This window comes from Oncorhynchus clarkii, chromosome 4 (genome assembly GCF_045791955.1).
Source record: "Oncorhynchus clarkii lewisi isolate Uvic-CL-2024 chromosome 4, UVic_Ocla_1.0, whole genome shotgun sequence".
In the NCBI taxonomy this organism is placed as follows: Eukaryota; Metazoa; Chordata; class Actinopteri; order Salmoniformes; family Salmonidae; genus Oncorhynchus; species Oncorhynchus clarkii.
In genome coordinates, this window is record NC_092150.1 from 10,599,416 (window position 1) to 10,626,506 (window position 27,091).

Here is a 27,091-nt window from a genome sequence, read left to right on the forward strand (position 1 = left end):
AGAGAGAACAGACCCCAGAACAGAACAGAGAGAACAGACCCCAGAACAGAACAGAGAGAATAGACCCCAGAACAGAACAGAGAGAATAGCCCACCAGAACAGAACAGCACACAAGCAGCTGGCTTGTTCTGTAATCTGTAAGTGGATCATCAAACCCTCTCACAGCTACTGTCACAGTCTCCTGCTTTCAAAACTACATTTGAACCACTTACATTGTGTATTTTACGCCACACACTGGGGCCTGCTACTCTTTTAAATCACGGCTACAAAATGTATTCGGTAAATAAACATTAACATTTGTTTGAAAAGAGAAAAACATGTTTGGTGTATTTGAGGGAGTTGTGATCTAGTCTAGCTGGTACTGCAGAGAGGTGTGTTCATGTGTGTGGACTGAAGGGGATATGGAAGAGATAACCATATACTCATTTGGCCAACTGCCAAGCCATGGAATAGGCTACTGGGCATCCCATGTGGCTTGATGTAATTAAGGCCCTCTGTCACAAATCATTACAGCAGAGATCCCTATTCATGACAGGGGAACCAGACCACAAGACCACCAAACAGAGAGGTGGAGGAGGCTGGGGGATGTTCAGTCACACTTGTAAAATACACACACTCAAATGTACACACACACACACACACACACACACACACACACACACAATCACTCAAGCAGCCAGTCCTATAGTGAAGGGCAAACAGACTGGCAATGCCAGGCCTCGATTCAAATAGTCAGTTTAATTAGCCTCTAGGCTTAACCCTATTCTCATCTGTACCATGTTGACCACTGTACCTCTACCCACAGTACCACTACTATCACCTCCCTGCACCCAGTAAAGGCCGACACACACAAACGCACATGTACGCTCACACAAGCACGTTAACATACGAGCGCACACACAAAAGTCCCTTACCGGTTAGAATGGGATATGTCACATACTGTGGGTTCCACAAAGGCAGAGTGTGATTATATCATGACATTTAAACAAATCATCTCAGAAAGATAGGCTAACTGCGAAAGTTGGTCCCCTCCAAAATGACTCCAGCATCCAAACAAGGTACTGTGCCCTCGTGCCATTAGATGAATGGAAAGAGACAACTGTTACAAAACACCAAGAAGTTTTGGCGATTGGGTCTACAAATCAAATCAAACGCTATTTGTCACATGCGCCGAGTACAACAAGTGTAGACCTTATCGTGAAATACTTACTTACAAGCCCTTAAGCAACAGTGTAGACCTTACAGTGAAATGGTTACTTACAAGCCCTTAACCAACAACGCAGTTCAAGAAGAGTTAAGAAAATATTTACCAAATAAACTAAAGTAAAAAATTATAAAAAGTAACACAATAACATAACAATAACGAGGTCAATGTCTGGGGGTACCGGTACGAAGTCAATGTGTGGGGGTACAGGTTAGAGGTAATTTGTACATGTAGGTAGGGGTGAAATGACAATGCATAGATAATAAACAGCGAGTAGCAGCAGTGTACAAAACAAATGGAGGAGGGGGGGTCAATGTAAATAGTCCGGTGGCCATTTGATTAGTTGTTCATCAGTCTTATGGCTTGGGGGTAGAAGCTGTTAAGGAGCCTTTTGGTCTTCGACATGGCGCTCCGGTGCCACTTGCCGTGCGGTAGCAGAGAAAACAGTCTATGACTTGGGAGACTGGAGTCTCTGACAATTTTATGGGCTTTCCTCTGACACCACCTATTATATAGGTCCTGGATGGCAGGAAGCTTGGCCCCAGTGATCTACTGGGTCCTATGCACTATCCTCTGCATCGCCTTATGGTCAGATGCCGAGCAGTTGTCATACCAGGCAGTGATGCAACCCGTCAGGATGCTCTCGATGATGCAGCTGTAGAACTTTTTGAGGATCTGGGGACCCATGCCAAATCTTTTCAGTCTCCTGAGGGGGAAAAGGTTTTGTCGTGCCCTCTTCACGACTGTCTTGGTGTGTTTGGACCATGATAGATCGTTGGTGATGTTGACACCAAGGAACTTGAAACTCTCGACCCGCTCCACTCTTGAAACCTAAAATAATTGATGAGTCTTGCTGACAAAATGGCTGTTTTTTTGTAGAAAGTAACGTTGGGACACCTAAATTAAAAAGGGGGTGAGATACGGGACGGTCCCGGGATGACAAGGGCAGACAGATGGATGGATGTTTTATTAAACCATGACACAGAGGAGGGGGTGTTCGTTTCATTTGAAATCAGCTTTTATTTTAACATTTACCACTGTAGCAGTACAAATTGCATTTAAAAAGAGAGAATAGTTAAATAGCATTATTTAGAGACCACCACTAAGTTTGACTTTGTTGCATTTAGGGGGGACTCATGTCTCTAATTTGCACTCTGCACAAAGGACTATCGTACACTGACACATACCCTCTGGATTACCCACCCCCCTTACGGTTAGGCTGTGTCACAAATAGCGCCATATTCTCAATAGTGTGCACTACTTTTGAACCAGAGGCCTATGGACCCTGGTCAAAAGTAGTGCACTACATAGGGAATAGGGTGCCATTTGAGATTCAGCCTCAGCGTGTAACCGACATGACCTGCTACACTCATAATGTACTTTAAAGGAATCCTTAGCACCTAAACGGGGATTTGGTTAGACGGAATGCTAAATTACTCAAATGTGAATGTAAAATGCAGAAGCACGCCTCTTTAAAGAGGGGTATTTCCAGTTACACTGAAAAACACAAAGTGCCTTCTGAAAGTATTCACACACCCTGATATTTTCAAAATTGTGTTGTTTTATAAAGTGGGATTAAAATGGATTCAATTGTCTTTTTTTTGTTAACGTCTGCACAAAATACTCAAAAGCGGAAGAAAAATGATAACACTCATATATTTTGATGAGTTGAAGTATTCAACCCCCTGAGTCAATATATGCTAAAATAACCTTTGGCAGCGATGACAACTGTGAGTCTTTCTGGTCCAGTTCTGAATTGTGCAACAGTTGCCCATTATTCTTTTCAAAATTCTTCAAGCTCTATCAAATTAGTTGTTGATCATAGCTAGACAACCATTTTCAGGTCTTGACATAGATTTTCAAGCAGATTTAAGTCAAAACTAACTCGGTCACTCAGGAACATTGGCTGTCTTCCTGTCAAGCAACTCCAGTGCGGACTTGTCCTTGTGTTAAATGGTTATTGTTCTGCTGAAAAGTGAATTTATCTCCCAGTGTCTGGTGCAAAGCAGACTAAACCAGGTTTGCCTGTGCTTAGCTCCATTCAGTTAATTTTTTACCCTAAAAAACGTCCAAGTCCTTAACGATTACAAGCATACCCATAACATGATGCAGCCACCACTATGCTTGAAAATAATGGAGAGCTGTACTCAGTAATGTGTTGTATTGGATTTGACCGAAACATAACACTTTGTATTCAGGACAAAAATATAATTGCTTTGCCATATTTTTTGCAGTATTACTTTAGTGTCTTGTTGCAAACAGGATGCATGTTTTGTAATATTTGTATTATGTACAGGCTTCCTTCTTCTCCCTCTGTCAATTATGTTAGTAATGTAGAGTAACTACATTGTTGTTGATCCATCCTCAGTTTTCTCCTATCACAGCCATTCAACTCTGGAAAACCTCCCTGGTCTTTGTGGTTGAATCTGTGTTTGAAATTCACCTTACAGATAATTGTATGTGTGGGGTATAGAGGTGAGGTAGTAATTCAAAAATAATATTAAACCCTATTATTGCACATAGAGTGAGTCCATGCAATTTATTATGTGACTTGTTAAATTAGATTGTTTTTTTTATTTTAGGCGAAAATTGAAAAAACAGGGCCAATCCTTAAGCAAATTGTTTAGTCCTGAACGTATTTAGGCTTACCATAACAAAAGAGTTGATTAATTATTGACAAGACATTTCAGCTTTTCATTTTTTATTAATATGTAAAATGTTATGGGTTATTATGGGTTATTATGGGTTATTATGGGTTATTATGGGTTATTGTGTGTAGGCCAGTGACAAAACAACTGAAACGTAATCCATTTTAAATTCAGGCTGTAACACAACACAATGTGGAAAAAGTTAAGGGGTGTGAATACTTTCTGAAGGCTCTATATGCCAAATGGCACCCTATTCCCTGTATAGTACACTACTTTGATGAGGGTGGAATATGGCTCTGGGCAAAAGTAGTGCACTAGATAGGGAATAGGGTGCCATTTGGGACGTACCCTTGGACTGCAGGCAGAGCTAGCCTTGGCTAAACTAGCTGTGGATGTATGAGAGGTTGCTGGACAACACAAGCAAAACTATGGCAAGGGCTAGTGCTAGTCTTATACCACTTGTGGTGCACTACTGTATTTAGCCTACTCTGCACTTCACTCTCTTCTGTGTGTTCTGACGGTTAAGATACACTATTTCTCCACAACTACATGTCAAAATGAATAAATCATTTAACCTCTAGCCGAAAACTATCTGGTGTGAATCTGTTGTGTTCCATGTCAACAGTCTTTCAAACCAGTTGTTGGGAGATGCCTTGTAAAGGTTCTGTCCGAACAGCGGTGAACATTGCCAATGAGAGCCCATACTACCATTGCATGTGTGTGACTGTGTCAGTCAGAATTTTAACAGAACATGAGAGATCTGTCTTGCTATATCGTTACATCTGAGAGATGCATGTGTCAACCCCCATAACTCTGCATATCATCAACTAAAGGCTGCAACAAACCCCTTTCTCATGTCTGAAACTGACAGGCTTTGAAGGGACTTGAACCCGCATTGCGTGAAAGAATTTTTTTATTTTTATAGAACAATTATTTTCTACATATTTTTTTTTACTGAAATATAGTTTATTCAAATAATGTATAGTGAGTGATAAGGCTAACCCAAGACAAACTAGGACTCGTTCCTGTGTTACTAAAATAATTTATTGTAGTATAAGGAGTGACTATACTTTTAATCAGTAACCGAGCTGCTACAGAGCCACACTGGGGACAGAAAGGTTTTTAATTCACTACAGTAAGTCAGACTAGGCAGGGTATAAGCGTAGATAGAAAGATCAAGTGCTTGCCAGGCGCCAGAGCTGCTCTGGGCACATTAGATGGCTGACAAAATTGGCACAGGGGCACTGTGCCGATGCCAGGGGCACTGGAGGCTGTGGCTATACTATTCGTAGTAATCAGCAACGACACAAGATGAGGGTTTAATGACAGTTCAAACTTGTTCAGACTTGGGCCCTGGTCAAAAATAGTGCACTATATAGGAAATAGGGTACAATTTGAGATGCAGACATTGATATGTGTTCACCTGGTGACAGTGTCCGCACGCAAAATGCTCAGTCATACAGGCTAGAGGAATGCAAATCCATGTGGATTGAAGCGCTGTGTAAACTCTCTTGACTGGAACTTGATGTATACAGTAGGTTTGTCAGTTTCTTTTCAGGTAAGTACATTTCTTTCCTCGGTTTCTCTCATGTCATTTATTTCTCTTTCTTTCTTTCCTTATCCTCCATCTCTACGAAGAACCAATCCACTTTTACATAAGTTCCATGCATTCTTCTCCCATTCAGCGTGGGACATTTGTACATTCCAAACCCTCTTTCCCACCTGTTGTTCAACCATTTAGTTTTTGTCAATGTTAAGATCAATTTGATAGTTGTGTCTCTTGTGCTTTTTAGAATGCTGGCATTTCCAACATAAATAAAGACTTGGACATATTTATGCTAGGTATATCGTTCACCGAGTTCTGTGGATAAAAATAATTCACTTACAAAAAAACATAAACCAACTGTACAAATCGGGTAAACGGACTCAGTTTCCTCAGTCCAACACAGGCTAATAGAGCTTTTACAGCTGAAGTGGCTAGTCTGTGAAGACCACTGCCTCCTCTACGAGGGAAGGCCATTTCCATTCATTAGAACTGTCACAGGCACTTAAGGCACTCTGAGAAGCTGATGACTAACAGTGAGCTGAGAGGGGGGTAGAAGCTGATGACTAACAGTGAGCTGAGAGGGGGGTAGAAGCTGATGACTAACAGTGAGCTGAGAGGGGGGTAGAAGCTGACGGCTGACAGTGAGCTGAGAGGGGGGTAAAGCTGATGACTAACAGTGAGCTGAGAGGGGGGTAGAAGCTGATGACTAACAGTGAGCTGAGAGGTGGGTAGAAGCTGATGACTAACAGTGAGCTGAGAGGGGGGTAGAAGCTGATGACTAACAGTGAGCTGAGAGGGGGGTAGAAGCTGATGACTAACAGTGAGCTGAGAGGGGGGTAGAAGCTGATGACTAACAGTGAGCTGAGAGGGGGGTAGAAGCTGATGACTAACAGTGAGCTGAGAGGTGGGTAGAAGCTGATGACTAACAGTGAGCTGAGAGGGGGGTAGAAGCTGATGACTAACAGTGAGCTGAGAGGGGGGTAGAAGCTGATGACTAACAGTGAGCTGAGAGGGGGGTAAAAGCTGATGACTAACAGTGAGCTGAGAGGGGGGTAGAAGCTGATGACTAACAGTGAGCTGAGAGGGGGGTAGAAGCTGATGACTAACAGTGAGCTGAGAGGGGGGTAGAAGCTGATGACTAACAGTGAGCTGAGAGGTGGGTAGAAGCTGATGACTAACAGTGAGCTGAGAGGGGGGTAGAAGCTGATGACTAACAGTGAGCTGAGAGGGGGGTAGAAGCTGATGACTAACAGTGAGCTGAGAGGGGGGGTAGAAGCTGATGACTAACAGTGAGCTGAGAGGTGGGTAGAAGCTGATGACTAACAGTGAGCTGAGAGGGGGGTAGAAGCTGATGACTAACAGTGAGCTGAGAGGGGGGTAGAAGCTGACGGCTAACAGTGAGCTGAGAGGGGGGTAGAAGCTGACGGCTAACAGTGAGCTGAGCTATAGAGACCGCACTTTAACCCTTGGCTACGGATTGCACTGGGGTCAGGTCAGTTAAGCCAAGTGAGCGCTTGGTGGCTAATAGGGTTTATTCCATTTGATCATAGCAAATCCCACCTCAGGAAGTCACCCTTGATGAGCCTTTTTAACAGGAAGAGGAGGCTATAAAGAGAATAGGGTGCCATTTGGGATGCGGCGGAGATGGACAGGGCAGGCTTGGAGGGAGGAGGGTGGATTTTATTGTCAAAGACATAACTGACTATTTCTAACATCACCAAGAACACAGACACTAATGTTTTTGAAAGTAGTGGGCCGCTCACCCACAAGTCCACAGTTCTCATACAACTCACCTCATGTCCTGTACCCACAGCAAAAGTCCTTTACCCACAGTGACCCTCTAACTCTAATACACCTCATGTCCTGTACCCACAGCAACAGTCCAGTACCCACAGTGACCCTCTCACTACAACACACCTCATGTCCTGTACCCACAGCAACAGTCCAGTACCCACAGTGACCCTCTCACTACAACACACCTCATGTCCTGTACCCACAGCAACAGTCCTGTACCCACAGCAACAGTCCTGTACCCACAGTGACCCTCTCACTACAACACACCTCATGTCCTGTACCCACAGCAACAGTCCTGTATCCACAGTGACCCTCTCACTACAACACACCTCATGCCCTGTACCCACAGTGACCCTCTCACTACAACACACCTCATGTCCTGTACCCACAGCAACAATCCTGTACCCACAGTGACCATCTCACTACAACACACCTCATGTCCTGTACCCACAGCGACCCTCTCACTACAACTCACCTCATGTCCTGTACCCACAGTGAGCCTCTAACTACAACACACCTCATGACCTGTACCCACAGTGACCTGCTAACTCTGTGGGGTGGCAGGTAGCCTAGTGGTTAGTGTGTTGAGACAGTTACCGAAATGATGTTAGTTTGAATCCCCGAGATGACTAGGTGAAAAATCTGTCAATCTGCCCTTAAGCAAGGCACTTAACCCTAATTGCTCCAGGATCGCTGCCAATAATAGCCCAGACCCTACTCTCCAAGAGAGTGGGATATGCAAAAAACACATTTCCATTTCACAGCACACACTTGTGTACAGGTTACACAAATATAAGCACCCCCTATTTGACCTCTGACACGCAGCAGTGAGCTGACAAACAGCAGCTCACTAGACACACCACTAACCCACTCTAGGCAGTCTGTAAAAGCAGTGCACACCACAAAACCATAAAGTAATAGACAGTTCAGTGGTGCTAAACTTTGTTTCATTGGTTCAGCACTAGGGGAGTGTGGGGTAAGTTCAGCATCACTCCGTCAAGGGAAATATAGTATTCTTTCTAACAAAGATATCTACATATATTTCAGGATGTTGTGTATCCCTGGAAATAATCTGAATATACAGCTTGTCCAATTTATGGGGAAAGTTGAGCCGCGGTACAGGGTAAGTTAAGGGACAGGGTAAGTTAAGGGACAGGGTAAGTTAAGGGACAGGGTAAGTTAAGGGACAGGGTAAGTTAAGCCGCCTACAAATTTCTGTACTGAATTAAATATTACCACTAACTTTTTAAAACCATGTCTATCTTTAACACAGGCTTATTAAGACCTAAGAAAAAACACTTCCATTGGCTCAACTTACCCCATGGTCATTAGCCTAGTTTCCCCCAAACAAAGAAAAGATGATGTGCTAAAAATAACGCAGCGCTGGTTAAATAGTGGGTTGTTTTGACCTAGTCAGTTGGGTTGTTTTGACCTAGCACATGTTGGGTTGTTTTGACCTAGCACATGTTGGGTTGTTTTGACCTAGCACATGTTGGGTTGTTTTGACCTAGTCAGTTGGGTTGTTTTGACCTAGCACATGTTGGGTTGTTTTGACCTAGCACATGTTGGGTTGTTTTGACCTAGTCAGTTGGGTTGTTTTGACCTAGCACATGTTGGGTTGTTTTGACCTAGTCAGTTGGGTTGTTTTGACCTAGCACATGTTGGGTTGTTTTGACCTAGTCAGTTGGGTTGTTTTGACCTAGCACATGTTGGGTTGTTTTGACCTAGTCAGTTGGGTTGTTTTGACCTAGCACATGTTGGGTTGTTTTGACCTAGTCAGTTGGGTTGTTTTGACCTAGCACATGTTGGGTTGTTTTGACCTAGTCAGTTGGGTTGTTTTGACCTAGCACATGTTGGGTTGTTTTGACCTAGCACATGTTGGGTTATTTTGACCTAGCACATGTTGGGTTGTTTTGACCTAGCACATGTTGGGTTGTTTTGACCTAGCACATGTTGGGTTATTTTGACCTAGCACATGTTGGGTTATTTTGACCTAGTCAGTTGGGTTGCATGAATTACCCAAAATGCTGTTTTGTTGGGATTACCCAAACATGGGTTAATTTAACACTCAGTTGGGTATTTTTTTTACTCTCATAATGGGTTGACCAAGCAGTTGGGTCTTTTTTAACATAAACATTAAGGTTATAGATCTTATTGGCCAACTGTGAGAGTAAATGTCATTCATGTTCTTCATGTCAAGTTTACATACTGCAAATTCAAATTTCAGATTTTTTTTTACACATTCTTCTACAATATTAAGATGATTTATTGCATATTATAATAAGGTATACCATGTTATTGCCTAATAATGTCCATAACCCAACACCCAGCATCCATAACCCAACACCCAGCATCCATAACCCAACACCCAGCATCCATAACCCAACACCCAGCACCCATAACCCAACACCCAGCATCCATAACCCAACACCCAGCATCCATAACCCAACACCCAGCATCCATAACCCCAACACCCAGCATCCATAACCCCAACACCCAGCATCCATAACTCAACACCCAGCATCCATAACCCAACACCCAGCATCCATAACCCAACACCCAGCATCCATAACCCAACACCCAGCATCCATAACCCTAACACCCAGCATCCATAACCCCAACACCCAGCATCCATAACCCCAACACCCAGCATCCATAACCCAACACCTAGCACCAAAAACCCAACACCCAGCATCCATAACCCCAACACCCAACATCCATAACCCCAACACCCAGCATCCATAACCCCAACACCCAGCATCCATAACCCAGCACCAAAAACCCAACACCCAGCATCCATAACCCCAACACCCAGCATCCATAACCCCAACACCTAGCACCAAAAACCCAACACCCAGCATCCATAACCCAACACCCAGCACCAAAAACCCAACTGTTTTTAAAGAAAACAACCCAGCTAAGTGACCCAACGCCTGCAACCCAGCAATTGAGTCAACCAAACAAGCCCACATTTGTTTTAGTGCAAGGCAACCATTTTGACCTGGTTAGCCCACACAGCTACAAGGATGCACTTTCCCGCTAGGTTTAGAACCTCATATTGAAGCTTATAGAGATCCTAATGGTTGTATTAAAAAACGTTAAATTAGATACAAGCATCACGAAACCTCTAACACAATATATTCATTTGACTTGATGAAAATAAGTTATTTGGATCTAACTTGCTTACCGCTTTTTTCCATGTGGTTTCTTCCTTCACATACTCCACGGGAAAAAGGACCTCTTCCTAAATATTTAGTCAAATAATTACTTTTGTATATGTTTTCCGTGAAACAAGGGAGGCTCCACTTACCCCACTCTCCCCTGCACACTGCACACCCAGCTATAAAGACTCCCTCGTTCTCTGTCTTTCCAAACATGTATGAATAAGGCAATGTCCATAGTAATGTACGAGTCGAAGCAATATAAAAGCAAAATAGAAACCATAGCTACAAAATGATTGTCCTTAATATTGTTTTTATGAATAATCTCAGAACAGGTCAAAGGGCAATGGGTGGCCTAAAAAAGTGAATCCTTAACAAAAGAAAAAAGGAAGAAAAAAGGGTTTGGTAGTTTTAGAGATGTGTTTCTGTAAAGAGACGTAAACAGCACTTCAATCTGGATCTATAGTGTACGTTTACAGCTGCATTTACATTTGTGGAGCGATGTTCGCAGAGCCAATCAATTCATTCATGTAGAAGTCTCTCAGCCTTAGCAGGAGATCAATAAATAAATCACTGTCTTAAGCAAAACACATCACATAAAATGAACCCATCTGCTAATCTCACTGGGCAGGGTCAAATGCCAAAAACGTAAATGAAACGCATCATCCACAATATTTAATATACAACGAATAAAGGGCTGAAATACTAAAGGTTAGAATGAAGAGCAATAAGGAATCATCGCTGTCACTGTAACTCATTTAATCCTGATCGTAGACTTCACATAGGGAGCTAAAACAGAGACATGTGACTTATAGCCAACGGGTTGGATGAATAGATGGATTGTTAAAATAGATGGATGGATGAATCCTAATCTACACTGCAGTGTTTGGGTTATTGTTTGTTGTGACTGGTGGGTCCTTGGGGAGTGAATAAAACATGTAAAAAAGGATAACAATGAACCTTTACTGTACATTTCACCATTGCCATTAAAGGATATATAGGAACAAACCAGAGGGTGATTTGGGAAGCTACAGTAGATTACTGTGTTGATCATATTCATTAATATAATTTTACACCTATGAATTCTGTTGACTACTATTTCTATTATAAAAACACACATATACATATATATATATATATATTTAAGCAGGTATTCACATTGAGGTCAGAAGACCTCTTCCCAAGGGAGACCTGGCCAAGAGGGGCAGCTCAGTCAAATGTATCCCCTATATGGGAGTGGAAAAACTTAAGACACACAAATTGACCAAAAACAGATGGGGGAACGCTGACACTGCATCAAGACACTCTCAGCTCTGTGTGCTTTGTCTCCCTGCCTTAGCATCGATGTACATCACTTCTGTTAGACAGGCAGATGACACACACAGACACACACACACACACACACACACACACACACACACACACACACACACACACACACACACACACACACACACACACACACACACACACACACACACACAGAGAGAGAGAGAGAGAGATAAAGTGGCTCACTCACAGTAAACCAAAGACTATCTACAGTAAAGTAGAAGCTGTGATGAAGCGGTGATGCCTGTGGCTATTTGGCTCTAGAGATCACTACTCTACACTGCACCATATCAATAACAAAGTGAAGCATTAGGACGATAGATCAGTGGGGCCTCTGATATCATGACAATTACCATGTGTAGCATAGCAGTACAGAGAGATGTCAGATCTCCATAGCTGTGGGGTATAGGAGCATGCAGGAGCATGCAATGGGAGTCAACCACTGGCCTGATGTGAGGAGACAGATCTGAGGTGGAGAAAAGGGAAACTAGTGATTTCACTTCTCACAGATCTGTGATCTATGGGTGGGGGATTTGGCACTTGTAATTGAATGGTTAAAGTTCCTCTGAAGAGGATATAGACACAAAGGAAAAGCTAAACATACTGCATGTACGCAGTACGCACACACACATACAGGAGAGCTCACACACACACACACAGTCTTGTTTAACTAACCTTGTGGAGACCCACAGTTGATTCCCATTCAAAATCCTATTTTCCTTAACTCTAAACATAATTCTTACCCTAACCCTAACTCCTAACACTAACCTTTAACCCCTAAACCTAACATTCTAACCATAACACAATAGCTTTTTTCCTTTTGGGGACCGACAAAATGTCCTCAGATGGTCAAATGTTTGTTTGTTTACTATTCTTGTGGGGACTTCTGGTCTTCAAGTATAGTTAAACATGTCCATGTACAGAAGAGCACACACACGTACAGAGGGGGTAAAGGCCTTCTCCTACCGTCCTGCTCTGTCTTTGTCAGCTCCACCAGTTTCTTTTGTTTCAGTGTGTCCACCACGTCGGCCAGGCTTCCTTTGCGGCGCTCAAGTGTTCCGAAGGTCGATCCGCCTAGCTGCTCGCCCCGCTCCCGAGAACACTCCTCGGGCTTTAGTGGAGAGGTAGAGTTATTCCGGTAGTACAAGGAACAGCCCTTGCTGCTACCATTGTCCTATAGGAACAAATACAACATGGGGCGATAGGTAGCCTAGTGGTTAGAGCATTGGACTTGTAACCAAAAGGTTGCAAGATCAAATCCCCGAGCTGAAAAGGTACAAATCTGTCATTCTGCCCCTGAACAAGGCTCTAGAGTAAAACGCTGTGATTGAAAACAATAATTTGTTCTTGTTTACGTGAATAAAGGTAAAATGGGGGTTTGGAAATACTCTGACTTCTTAATTTACCTCACCTAAATATTAATGGCCATTATTTCAACTAATAACTAACTCACCACCAAGTAAATTGTAACTTAAACTACAATCACTATTTATATAATTGCTTTTTAAATTAGACTTTTCACCACCTCTCTATTGACTAATGTTTGTGGTTGTTGCTGTTGAGGGTGTCGTTCAAATCATCTAATGTTTGTGGTTGTTGCTGTTGAGGGTGTTGTTCAAATCATCTAATGTTTGTGGTTGTTGCTGTTGTGGGTGTTGTTCAAATCATCTAATGTTTGTGGTTGTTGCTGTTGAGGGTGTTGTTCAAATAACCTAATGTTTGTGGTTGTTGCTGTTGAGGGTGTTGTTCAAATCATCTAATGTTTGTGGTTGTTGCTGTTGAGGGTGTTGTTCAAATCATCTAATGTTTGTGGTTGTTGCTGTTGAGGGTGTTGTTCAAACCATCTAATGTTTGTGGTTGTTGCTGTTGAGGGTGTTGTTCAAACCATCTAATGTTTGTGGTTGTTGCTGTTGAGGGTGTCGTTCAAATCATCTAATGTTTGTGGTTGTTGCTGTTGAGGGTGTCGTTCAAATCATCTAATGTTTGTGGTTGTTGCTGCAGTGGGTGTTGTTCAAATCATCTAATGTTTGTGGTTGTTGCTGTTGAGGGTGTTGTTCAAATCATCTAATGCTTGTGGTTGTTGCTGCAGTGGGTGTTGTTCAAATCATCTAATGTTTGTGGTTGTTGCTGCTGTGGGTGTCGTTCAAATCATCTAATGTTTGTGGTTGTTGCTGCTGTAGGTGTCGTTCAAATCATCTAATGTTTGTGGTTGTTGCTGTTGAGGGTGTTGTTCAAATCATCTAATGCTTGTGGTTGTTGCTGTTGTGGGTGTCGTTCAAATCATCTAATGTTTGTGGTTGTTGCTGCTGTAGGTGTCGTTCAAATCATCCAATGTTTGTGGTTGTTGCTGTTGAGGGTGTTGTTCAAATCATCTAATGTTTGTGGTTGTTGCTGTTGAGGGTGTCGTTCAAATCATCTAATGTTTGTGGTTGTTGCTGTTGTGGGTGTTGTTCAAATCATCTAATGTTTGTGGGTGTTGTTGGTAAAATCATCTTCTTAGAGCAGAATCTAGACTCCTGTATTGGCAGCCAGAGTATGACACCTTGGCACGGCAGTGGGGAAGGGAAAAGTTGATATCTACATCCCATGGCTGCCTTTTCCCTATGTAGTGTACTACCCATAGGGCCTTCAGTCAAAACTAGTGCACTATTTGGGAATAAGGTGTAATTTGGGACAAAGGCCATAACTCCTGGGTTTCGCAACAAAGGCAGTCCCCTTTTGGGCCTGTGCCAAGAACACGGTTACAGATATCCACTCCCTCCTTCTTGTGATTGACGAATTAAACTCAACGCAGAAGAATGCCACAGGTCATAGCCTGTGTGGCAAGGGTAAGAGGTACACACCTGTCATGCATGGAGATAGCAGTGGTTTTCAGGTTAAAAACAGCCAACTCTGACAATACAGCAAAGACAAATCCCACAGGACTAAATATGTCCATTTTTTTGTGTGGAAATTACAAACTTCAAAAGCCTTTTTAAACCACAAATACACTACAAGTTTTACATTTTCCCGCAACAGGGTGATCCAGTTAAGATACTACATCTGTACACTTATGACATCATAGGTCAAAGGGCATTCATGGGGCCAGTAATACTGTAGCACAGCGATAGAATGCATCCCAAATGGCACCCTACTCCATATAGTCCACTACATTTGACCAGAGCCCTATGGGTCGTGGTAAACAGTACTGCACTATCTAGGGATAGGGTGCAATTTGGGACATAACCATACTGTTTTTAATAGTGAACCGACATTGTCCCTCAGCACACACTCTAGCACAGGTGGCCCGACGAGAGGTTTATTTCTGAATGTCGTCTCCTCCTCTTACAGAGTGAGGGGATCTCCAAGAACATTAGATGGCTTATGTTACAAACACAAGGGGCTTTGGCTAACAGAGACATCTAAAGACGTCCTTGAAACTGTTCCAAGAGGCATTTGTCTTAAAGAGGAAGATTCCTCTATAATGGGGATCAGTGACAGTGTCAATCTTATGAAGAGTGTGTGTGTGTATGTCTCACCGTCTGAGTAGAGCCTATACTCTTCCACGCCGACTCAGGCTGGCTGTCTCTGATTGGCTGGTGCTCCTCTGGGAGGGGTTTGCTGTGCAGAGTGGGTGAGGCCGGCTGGTCCTGGCTTTCTCTGTCCTCATTGGCCCAGCCCACATCGTCCTGACCCATCGCGTCCTCTTCCTCCGTCGCTGGGGGAAACGGAGATGTGGCTTGCTTGGAAGACATCATTCTATAAAAAAACAATGAAAAAATGCATGACTTTTTCTTCCACATTCATTCATATCTGTATCTTGTTATGCACCTGTTGGGGAAAAACCACAAAACACCCCTTAACACTGAATATTCAGGATTAGAGTGGATGTTGGGATGATACTGTAGAATGTTCTCACACTTGAAGGGAAAGACAAGAAAATACACTTTCTTCTACATTACAAACACACTGATGGACAGAAGTGAACCACAGGAAGACTTCCTTGTTTTTATTTTCCTCCCCTTGTGTTGTTTTATTTGTTAAGCACTTTGAAATGCCTCCCCTGTAAGAAATGTGCTCTATAAACAAAGTTTGCTTTGATTAATCTTATGTTGCCGATAGCAGATGGAATTTTATCAGTGTTATGACTCCATCATCTACTGATTCCTAGAAGTTCGAGTATTGAAGTCAATCATTAGGAAGACAATCAAGCTTACACTGCAAATCTTCTCCAGCGCCTGTCTTTCATTTATTATTTTGTATTTTTGTATTTTACCCCCTTTATCTCCCAATTTCATGATATCCTATTGCAATCTTGTCTCATCGCTACAGCTCCCCAACAGGCTCGGGAGAGGCAAAGGTCGAGTCATGCATCCTCCAAAAAGATGACCAGCCAAACTGCGCTTCTTAACACCTAATCCAGAAGCCAGTTTGATCAATGTGTCAGAGGAAACATCGCCCAACTGACAACCGAGGTCAGCCTGCAGGCGCCCGGCCCGCCACAAGGAGTAGCTAGAGCGCGATGAGCCAAGTAAAACCACCCCAGCCATCCCCTAACCCGGACGACGCTGGGCCAATTGTGTGCAGCCCTATGGGACAGAGTTTTCTCTATCTTCTTCTCCAGTGTTACCCTTTCTCCAAAGGCCATTTTGAACATGATACATTCCCCCCCATCCCCACCCACCGGCACGCACACACACACACAGTAATACACCCATTTGTGGTAGGATAATCTATTAGACAGTGTTGGCCGGGTTTGGAGTTGCCAGGAGGAAGGCATGGCCAGCCATTGAGAAATGCTTATTGAAATTTTCGATTATCATGGATTTATCAGTGGTGACCGTGTTACCTAGCCTCAGTGCAGTGGGCAGCTGGGAGGAGGTGCTCTTGTTCTCCATGGACTTTACAGTGTCCCAAAACTTTTTGGAGTTAGAGCTACAGGATGCAAATTTCTGCTTGAAATTGAAACAAAATTGAATTGAATATGATGTGTTAGTGCACGTTTTCAGAATTTATGTAAATCACAAAGTTCAAAAGAAAATGAGAATGTGTTCTCAGTCAATTTACCTGGTAAAATAAAGGTAAAATAAAATAAAAAATTATTAATCTGCTGTGCAGGAAAAGTCTCAGCAACAAAAGAGCGATCAAATTAAGATCCAACATCTGTATCACTTGTCGATCACTCATCACCTTGCAGCAGTGAAAACACAGTAGGCTTAATTCAAGTGGGTTTCTGTGGAAACCTGTATTTCCTAAAGCAAAAGCCTCAGACCTGCAGCATTGAAAATACAGTAGATTCAAGTAACCCTGTACTTCCTACACCTGACCTTACCACATCAATAAAGAATTTGCTGCAATTAATTTACACACAAAACCCCTCAAATCTCCATATTGTTTAGTGTTTCTTGCCAAAACAAAAGTTGAATGCCGATTCTCCACTTCTCCCAAAGTGTACACCTGCAAACTTCCTGTCATGAATTTGACAATGGTATGATGGTTACACCGATCCTATGATATTAAATGAATGACAGAGTGTGTGCAAGTGCACGCTTGGGGAGAAGTGTGGAGAATCCGAACTCAAATGGGATTAAAAGGTGGGAACATGAGAGTTGTGTTTTACACCAAAGAGAGCCAACCTCAGTTTCTAAAATGTAAAGCAGATCGCCACTTCAGTATTAGCACCCCATCAATCACGCAGGATGGTCTATGTCTGAAGTATTCCATCTCCTGGGCCACCTAATACCTAAATCTAACCCTTACTCAACTATCTAAGAGAGAGAGAGAGAGAGAGAGAGAGAGAGAGAGAAAGAGAGAGAGAAAGAGAGAGAGAGAGAGAGGTTGAGAAAGAAAGCTAAAGAGAGAATGTGATCAAATGGGAAGGAAAGGGAGTGAAAGAAACGAGTTAGAGAAAGAGAGAAAAAGAGAAAGAGAAAAAGAGAAGGGGGGGGTCCTTGAGAGTGACTCCCGCAGTAGCAGGTGTCCACAGTGATTTGATAGGAGCATATACAGTGGATCAGAGGTGGGGGGTCTGTAACTGTCAACTGGAGAACATTATACATCATAAGTGCTGAAAGGAAACCTGGGGAGCGGGGACAGTGTCAGCACTAGCAGTGTGTGTGTACTTGTGTTTGTGCACGTGTGTGTGTATGTAAGTGTGTGAACGTGTGTGTGCTTCCGTGCGTGTTTGTGTGTGTGTACGTGTATGCTTACATATGTGTACGTGTTCAAAGGGTGTGTATTGATTGTGGGCAAAGCCAAACTTAGACAGATGTCCATTGCAAAGATGACATCTGACACCAGTCCTGACCCTACCGTGACACTGACGATAGCATCATTGGTTAATTACACCACCAAATACCTCTACTGTATTCATCTAAATTGCTGCCATGCTTACTTCCAACTTAGAGGAAAATTTCACCCAAATACAATATTCTGGTTTTTGTTTCATTCGTCCATTGTTGATAAAGTCCCACATTTTTTTGCATGTCAGCAATCAAGTTTTCAAAATATATAACTTTCAAATTACAGAACTACAGCTGGTATGATGCATTTTGCATCATAGGATGTAAAACACAGCATCATATGATGCAAAATGCATCATACAGCTGTATTTCTGTATTATGAAAGTTATATATCTTGAAAACTTGGTTGGTGACATGGAAAACATTTTGTGACTATATCAACAATGGACTAATGAAACAAATATCAAAAGTTCGTTTTTGGGTGGAGTTGTCCTTTAAAATGGAAAATTCATCATCTCAGCACCACTACAATGTCAACATATGTGACCCGATTCAGGAAACTAGGTTTACATCGGATGTCATTACTTCACAGGAGAGCTGTTTGAACGTTAAAAAAAACCAAAGCATTTTTTCACAGAAATGCCTTGTTGAACATGTGAACTTTCATGTGCCTTAATATCAAACGAGTATGCCATCTGAAAATGCAAATGCAATTGTTAAATTACGAGCCTAGTTGGTTTAGCCACAGAAAAAGGAAACAACCTTCCCGCTAGCCATGATTGGCTGAGATAATGAGTGGGCTGGACATGCCGAGAGATGAGTTTGGATTGGTCTACCATATAGCATATGTCTGTCTATTGGAGCTGGTCAGTATGTTTAGGTAATCCTGTCGAAAACTGATTTGAATATTTTTTTATTGCGTAGTAAAACTGCATAAACCTAATGTCAAGTTATAGTGTACTGTTAGCCAGCTAACGTTATGTGTATGCTCTTCACTTTCTGAAAGACCGAGTTTTGAGATCAGTGTAATTTGAGTATGATAGCTGAGGAGATGGAGAAAAGTTTGGAATACATCGTCAAACTAAGGCAACAATGCATGGCATCAGACAGAAGATGTGTCCAACCATGATTTATACTGGTAAGATTTTCAGATATTACACATTTCTAATTTTGACAGAAAGTGGTTTCATTTCAAGTGTACTGTTTGCTAGCTAACGTTATGTGTATGATTTTATTATTCGTATCTCAGACACATTTGTTTGACTAGTTATAGCCATAGAACCTGGTGGTTAACTACCTGCAGATTCATGCAGGGTAGTAACGTCATGAGTTGTGATTATGGTCCATTGTTTAGCTAGCTAGCTAGCTACATGTCTTAACAAAAGACTCCACTCTAATTGTGACAAAGTATTTTCCTTTCAAGTTAATGTGTACTATTAGCTAGTGTCATGACGTTGCCCTCTTTGGGTACAGCAAGCCCCATCCCCCTCTCCCTGCCTCCCCCTTGCCTTCTTCAACTAGGCTGCTGTGGTCAGAGAGAGGTCGTAAATTCCTGAGGAGGGGATCTCCTCATGGCCACACAGTATAGAGATAGAGTGAAGTTTCATAGAGAACAAAGGAATCCAGCTACGTACTGGTCCGTTTGTTACAACTTTGGAAAGCTCATGGGAGACGGTGTTGCCACATTACCATAACACTGTTTATATAATAGCCTCAGATATGAGATTTACATCTAATTGTTGTATAAGATGAATGAGTGAGTATGATACTTTACTTACGTTTGTAAAATTGTGTAATGTGATTTTGGACTGTTTAATGAAGGAAACTCCAATTCCCTTTTGAGTTGAACTAAATCAGAGGACTGCCCATGAGCCCAGTTAGGGTCAGGCATCCTGCGACAGCCCCTTTTCTGCAATTCCGAATAAAACCCAACTTTGAGAAATTCTCAGTAGAACATGTTTCTCTCAATCACGGGAGGACAAAGGTTGCAGACCATTGCTGAATCTTTTAACCATACAACGTGGTTAAACTCTTAGACTATCGATACCGACAGAATAAGAACAAGTCTTTGATATTAATTACTAGTCTGCAGCTAGGAATTCGGTATCATTGAACGCGAAGAATGACAAGCGCCGAAACATCCATTCTACAACAACATAAATGAATGTCGCTCTGAACTATGCACTCTAACCACGACAGAGAGAGAGAGAGAGAGAGAGAGAGAGAGAGAGAGAGAGAGAGGGGGGACGGAAACTCTCCAACAGAAACGAACTTTTCAACAAAGATCCCGACGACACACTGAGCGTAAATATATATATTGATTGCAATTGTTCCCGAATGAGTGAGCTTTAATGTGCAAAGGATTAGCATTTCAATTGTTATAATTATCAACTGTGTGTTGTCTTCTCAGTCGACCCCCACTTCCCTTTTGTACAACAAGCCGCGGTGCCGGTTTATCCCACTAGGGAAACTCCGTTATAATTTCCTTGTAACTATCTACTGTTTGTTTATGCATTTCTGTGAATTACTTAGTTAGTAATAAATAAATGATTTAAGACAATTGATCTATGGATGACTCATAGTGAAGATTGGGTTCGTGCAGATAACCAACAATTTACGACATTTGGAATGAGACTAACGTGAGGTAAAATAAATAATTCATTCATTAATCAGAAGACTATTGATCAGAAATGAAAATATCTGAAAGGTTATATTTGGGAATTATAACTTTGTAATCTGAATATTTTCCTTGGTGCCCCGACTTCCTAGTTAATTATGGTTACATGATTAATCAGTTTGATCGCATAATACTAATTACAGAGAATCTTTGATAAAAACTAAGTCTTCATTTAATGATAGTAAAGACACGACACTAGCTAGCTAACATTAGCTGGCTGGCTCACTAACTAACGTTACGTCATGCGTTGAGATTAATTGCTCACCTAGCTAGCTATCTAGCTACATTTCTTAGCAAAAGTCTTAGTGTGCCAGAGCGCAGAATAACTGATACATTTTTGAACGCTCAACACCCGTTGAATCTGTCCGGTGTCAGTAAACATCAGCAACAAAGCATAATTCAATTATTGCCAGCAGCACAGTTACAGTCACTAACACTCTGGATAACGTGAAAAAAAGCCTAACCAGCTCTACTAGGGCGAATACAATGGTCAGAGTGGGTGTTCTCTCATTATGTGTCTGGAAGTAGCTAGCCAATGTTAGCCAGTTAGCTTGGGTGCTTGATTGTAGTTGTGAGGTCAGAGGTTTCGGAACAACCCTACTTATTGGCCAGAGCATCCAGTGTGCGCTCTGAATGCGAAACCACAGATAGAGCGACAGGGTGAGTAATGTTCAGTGAGCTGTTCTCTCTCTTAGATGTCTGGAAGTAAGATAGCAAGAACGGTTGGATTAACCCTTAAAGAGATGGGTGGGGATAAGACTTAAGAGGGTGTGAACAATGCTGAATGTGTGTAGACAGAGAAGAGCTCTTCACTAGATACCAAAACATTCAAACACCATTTTCTCAAAAGTGAGTTTACAAGTTGATCAACTTTCAAAGCAGAATTACTTTCACATTGTTCCTCAAATGCAGTATATGATATACCATTTTGTAGCTCTGAGTCTCTACTTTTATCAAATGTAAAAACAGAAATTGAAATGTTGCTACATAAGACCGAATCCAGGTGGTGAGTCTGGATGTGTGTCTGGATATGTGAAAATGGCGAGTTTCTATGTTTTGTAGTCAAAGAGATAATAAGTGTATCTGATGCATTTGATGATGACATCATCCAACCGTGATTGGGAGTCCAATAGGGCGGCGCACAATTGGCCCAGCGTCGTCCGGGTTTGGCCAGGGTAGGCCGTCATTGTAAATATGAATTTGTTCTTAACTGACTTGCCTAGTTAAATGAATGTTAAATTAAATAAATACAAAAATGTAATCCCGAGACACTGATGACATCATCTGGTGTGTATCATATTTAATTTTTTTAAATATATGAGCAGTCAAAGGTTAAGTAACTGATACGGAATATGCACTGAATCCAGGCCCATAGACTAGCACATAAACTGTACAGAAACAAAAACAAAAAACAGAAGTATGTGCCAACTGCCAATGCGATTCCATACAAAATCACAATCCTTCATGCAAGGAGCCAGATAGTCTGGCCCACCAGTCAGAGTTAGCTGTATGAACTTTCATGCCCCCTGCTTAGCAGAATAGAGATGGCAGACAGACAGACAGACATACAGACAGACAGACAGAGACAGACAGACAGACAGACAGACAGACAGACAGACAGACAGACAGACAGTCAGTCAGTCAGTCAGTCAGTCATACTAGAAGAGTTCACATACAGACCCATATGGCTACTGACTACAGACAAAAATCATAACTTGCTGCAACGTTTCGTCGGCTAACACAGAGCGAATTGATAAGCGCGTCGCGAAACTAAGCCTTCCTTGACCCGACAGTCCCAATCTCACAACCACACCCCCCGGGAGAAAGACGAAGAAGGGGGGAAGCAGAAGGGTGGAGGAGAAAGAAGGGGGGTTATATTTAGCTGACAATATTGCTGCCTGTTTATAGGAGCTTAAGAGCTTCTTAGAACTGAGATCTCATATGGCCCAGAATGCCTGGACCTCATAAATCGCGGCCACTGATAAAGTTTCATCACGCAACAGACCCCAAGCTGTTTGTTAGCGTTAGCGAGACCATCAAGCCTCATGTGATTAGTTAGCATTAGCCAGACCCCATCACAGAAAATAGACATTTTCATTGGCAATACCTGCCCCAGTATAATTGAGTGAGACAATAGTGGCAAAAAATAATACAATATCAAGAATGCATTGCTGTTCAGTCTTCAAATGGACACTAAGGGCATCTAGCTATAACAATTGCAGATAATATGTGATGAAAGATGAACAGGAAATCAACAGTTCTACACAGTATCTACATCTGAAGTAAACTCCCATCTACACACACCTCTACTCCACTTAGCTAGGTGAAACGGCTGTTGATATACATCTGATGAGACACACAGATAGAAAGAGACGGAGAAACACCCTGAGACGTCAGCCATTACTTCACTGTAAACTAAATATTACTACAGTTTGCCTGGAGGAAGCCTCGGGAGAGGAAAGTAGAAATTGAGTGATTACAGTCGAGGCGGCGGCGGACATTTTCCCTGAAGTAGAAATCATTCCCGCCGGGAGCCCAACTAAATAATGAGCCTTGCTTCCTGGAGGGACTGATGAGACCATGATTAGACAGTGGTCCAAACAAAACACTCTATTCATCTTTTTCACATGATTACCGACTAGGCCAACCTTGGCCAACATTCCCGAACGGCCACCGCACCTTTCCAGTCGATACACTATTAGAGTATTGGAACAAATTGCTTCCCTTTAAGTCTAGGAAGTTTCTTGGAAGGTCGAGCCAATGTATCAAATGCATTGTATCTTCATGACATGAGATGACAAGAGTGATAAGGAAATCAGAACACTGTGAGACAGAGTCAAATGTTAAGAAAAATGACTACTGATATTCCACGAAAACAAGGAGCTGCCACAAAACAATCTAATTTCATTGCTGGATAATAAAAAAAGGGGTCATATTTTCTACTCACAGCTCTACATTATGGATGCTTCTGGTTAATTTAGTTTTTTACAACAAAAGGACAGGGGAGCATTTTAACTCCCCACAAAAAGCCCAGGGTAATTTATAATCCCTTTGTGATGGAAAAAAGCTAAAGTAAAAGTGGGTCGGAATTTGGCAAGAGTTCATCATTCACTACTTCTCCTCTCCTGGAACCTGGAAACCTGGCTATTCTGGAGAAACAATTGGCCATTGTGGACCATGGAGACAGAGGGACCTGTCTGTGACAGAAGAGAGGGAGAGCGAAGGCCCCTCTTAGGAAAACACAAAGCGCCATTCAGCCGCCGGAGTCCCCTCTGCCACTTGTGGAGCGACGAGGCTGGCAACAAAGGCCTCTGATTCACCCAATTGGGTGTAAAATCTTCAGCAATTCCCGTTGAAGTGAGCTGAGTAAGTGGGAAATGTCAGAAAGAGAGGGAGCTAGAGAGAGAAAGGAGAGGATAAAAAAAATATATTCTTGGTCTCCTGGACAATCCCAATAAGCATGAGGTGAGTCAGGAGAATGAGGAAAAGGAGGCCAGTACAGTGAGTTAGGAGAATGAGGAAGAGGAGGCCAGTACAGTGAGTTAGGAGAATGAGGAAAAGGAGGCCAGTACAGTGAGTTAGGAGAATGAGGAAGAGGCGGCCAGTACAGTACCAACTTGATCCCACAGGCTGAACTCTACAGACCATCCCAACACAGGAGGTTGGTGGCACCTTCATTGGGGAGAACGGGCTCGTGGTAATGGCTGGAGCGGAATCTTTGGAATGGTATGAAATAGATGAAACACATGGTTTCCATGTGTTTGATGCCATTCCATTCGCTCCGTTCCAGCCATTATTATGAGCCTTCCTCCTCTCAGCAGCCTCCACTGAATCCCAAACACAATAGGTTATCTTCCTATTACCGTGTCCAATAGAGAGCCTATCCAAAAATGGCATCCTATTCCCTATATAGTGCACTACTTTTCCCCAACTATAGTGCGCTATAAAGGGAATAGGGTGCTATTGGGATGCAAAGATCTATACGTTTTTCATTGGTCAGTCTGGGCCCTCGTAAAATGGTCATTGATCGACCTAAACAGAGGTTACTGTCATTCAGACATGTTGGAACGCAGACACACACAGGCCCTGCTTTCTCCACAGAGATTACCCCATTACTCTCCCTTTTCCCCAAATAGGAACCTTCACTAGCGACCTGTCAGTTGCACCGAAAAACGGGCCAGTTTTGTCAGCCAGTGCACCAATGACAAGAAAAGCAGTTGTATTTCCTGTCACACCATCCTATAAGTGTATTTGTGTGGGGAGGGAATGAGGAAATGAACTTTAGCACTTTGTCCATTATGGGGCTACTCTTAGGGCGGTTGCAAGGTGGCTAACAAATAACACCACTAATTCACTGCATTAAGGCATCACATCAGATGCAACTGGGGCTACTTTCATGATATAATGAAGGAACTTGTGAAGGAGTTGGATATTGTGTATGGTGGCTACGTCAATTGTGCGTATATTGTGTGTTTGGTGATTCGTCATTAAAACACTTCAGAACCAAAGGAGCTGCATTCATCATTCTACAGGTCAATAGAAAGTTAGTGTATCGTCAACAGTGTGTTGCAATGGGACCTCTATGTATTTAACTTATTGGTAAAGGAGTCCCGACCTATCGCAAGGACCAATTCATCTGGCCCCTAGTGAATGGAGGGCCTGGTCGACAGTGTGTTGAAAGCTGACCGCTTGCGGGATGGGTGGCAGGGGAAACTTAATCAAAACTTACTGAATCAATACTTGGTAGCAAAGTCCACATCTTATGTAGAGTACTGTACATCTATTGTAATGAACCTGGGGCCGTATCAATCATCTCAGAGTAAGAGTGCTGAGCTAGGATCAGGTCCCCCCCCCCCCCCATCCACGTGATCTTATTCATTGTGGTCCAAACACAAAACTGATCTTAAAGGTCCTGTGCAGTCAAAAACATGATTTCCTGTCTTTTATTTATATATTTCCACGAGGTTGGAATAATACTGTGACATTTAGAAAATGATGATAATGCCCTTTCAGTGTAAGAGCTGTTTGAAGACCACCTGTAATTTCAGCCTGTTTTGGTGGGTTGGATTTTCGTCCTGCTTGGTGACATCACCAGGCGATAAATTAGTTTACAGATCAATAAGATAGTTCCAAACCTCTGTGCCAATAACAGCTAGTTTTCAGTTTTCCCCTCCCCGCTCAGACCATTCCCAGACAGTCCTAGCTAAATTCTTGCTTGAGGACTTGCTCTTGCTAAGAAGCCATTTATTTATTTTTTAACAATCACAATAAGGTACTTAATTGTTACCCAAAAATGATTTGATATTAAGAGAAAAATGCTTGCATTGGGCCTTTAAATCAGAACTCCAATTCAGAGATGATTGATACATAGGACCCCTGGCATTGATAAATTACCAATCCCCCACGGCTGCCATCTTTCTTGAACAGATCCAGCTCAGGCCCTCAGGAAGCCAAGGTCCAATCCCACCTCAGGAAGCCAAGGTCCAATCCCACCTCAGGAAGCCAAGGTCCAATCCCACCTCAGGAAGCCAAGGTCCAATCCCACCTCAGGAAGCCAAGGTCCAATCCCACCTCGGAACCTCGCTCCACCCACCAGAGACTCTTTACTCTGTTGCTCTGCATTTCTCTCAAAACTGGCATCCTGCATGTTTGCTTTAGCATTTGTATTATATTGTCGAAACACATTTCTATAAGTATAATTCCAGTTTAAAATGTGCGCGATGCCACGAAACAGTAAATCACAACAGATGGACACCTTGATCTGGTACGATCATGCCGATGCACAGTCCTCTAAAAGGAACATCTCAGTGAAAATGTAATGGAACCCTCGAAAATGTTAAAAGACTGAATCTGGGTTTTTTCTCTCCACTCACACATGCACTCTTATGCAGGGTCTCTATGTGCAGATCCGTCCCCCAGGAGCGGTCTTGTTGACCAACACCTTGCCGAGCGCTTTTATTTCCCTGGCATTGGAACACACCCAAGTTAACACAGACACAGCATACAGTATATCTGCTTTATGGTTTTAGAGTAAAACCATTCAAGACCAAAGTCAACACGCAACGGCGCTAAAGGGCCGTCTGTCTGTCATTCTCCATTGCTGTAGTCAGTAGCCTTAGTAGACGGCAGAATATTATACAACACTGTATTGTGGCAAATAACATTTGATTTGATTTGAATATTGACTCCTAATGTCAATGTAGCCTCCAATGCCTGTGCTTAGACATCCTTCCATTAAACACAAACTGACAAAAACTTGAGAAGATAGAAATAAACGCTTTAGGGATTTTTGTACGATCATAAATCACAGCAGAAAGAGAAATGCTATGTTTTAATCTTTGGTCAGTTTGCTCATTTCAGGCTAAAATATGAATACTGTAGCTAAATAGCCAAATTAAAAATGAATCACATGTGAGAGTCATACAGATATTGGATAAGTCAATGATACTACTGTGCTGGTCTAACACTCACCCAGTACCCAGTCATTACACAACTGGTCTAACACTCACCC

At 42.4% G+C, this 27,091-nt stretch overlaps 1 protein-coding gene across 12 annotated transcripts in view; it reads right to left on the bottom strand.

The window, feature by feature from the left end:
• LOC139406429 (transcription factor SOX-6-like) overlaps nt 1-27,091 on the bottom strand; it is a 175,252-nt gene that overhangs the window by 93,131 nt on the left and 55,030 nt on the right. For 10 of the 12 annotated variants that reach the window (XM_071148998.1, XM_071148995.1, XM_071148992.1 and 7 more), the window contains 2 exons: nt 15,201-15,420; nt 12,649-12,856 (listed from right to left, as the gene is read on the bottom strand). In XM_071148998.1, coding sequence (XP_071005099.1) covers nt 12,649-12,856; nt 15,201-15,419 — 427 coding nt within the window. In that variant the 5' untranslated portion in view covers nt 15,420. The remainder of the gene's footprint in view (nt 1-12,648; nt 12,857-15,200; nt 15,421-27,091) is intronic. The other 2 variants (XM_071149000.1, XM_071148999.1) reach the window with 1 other exon arrangement.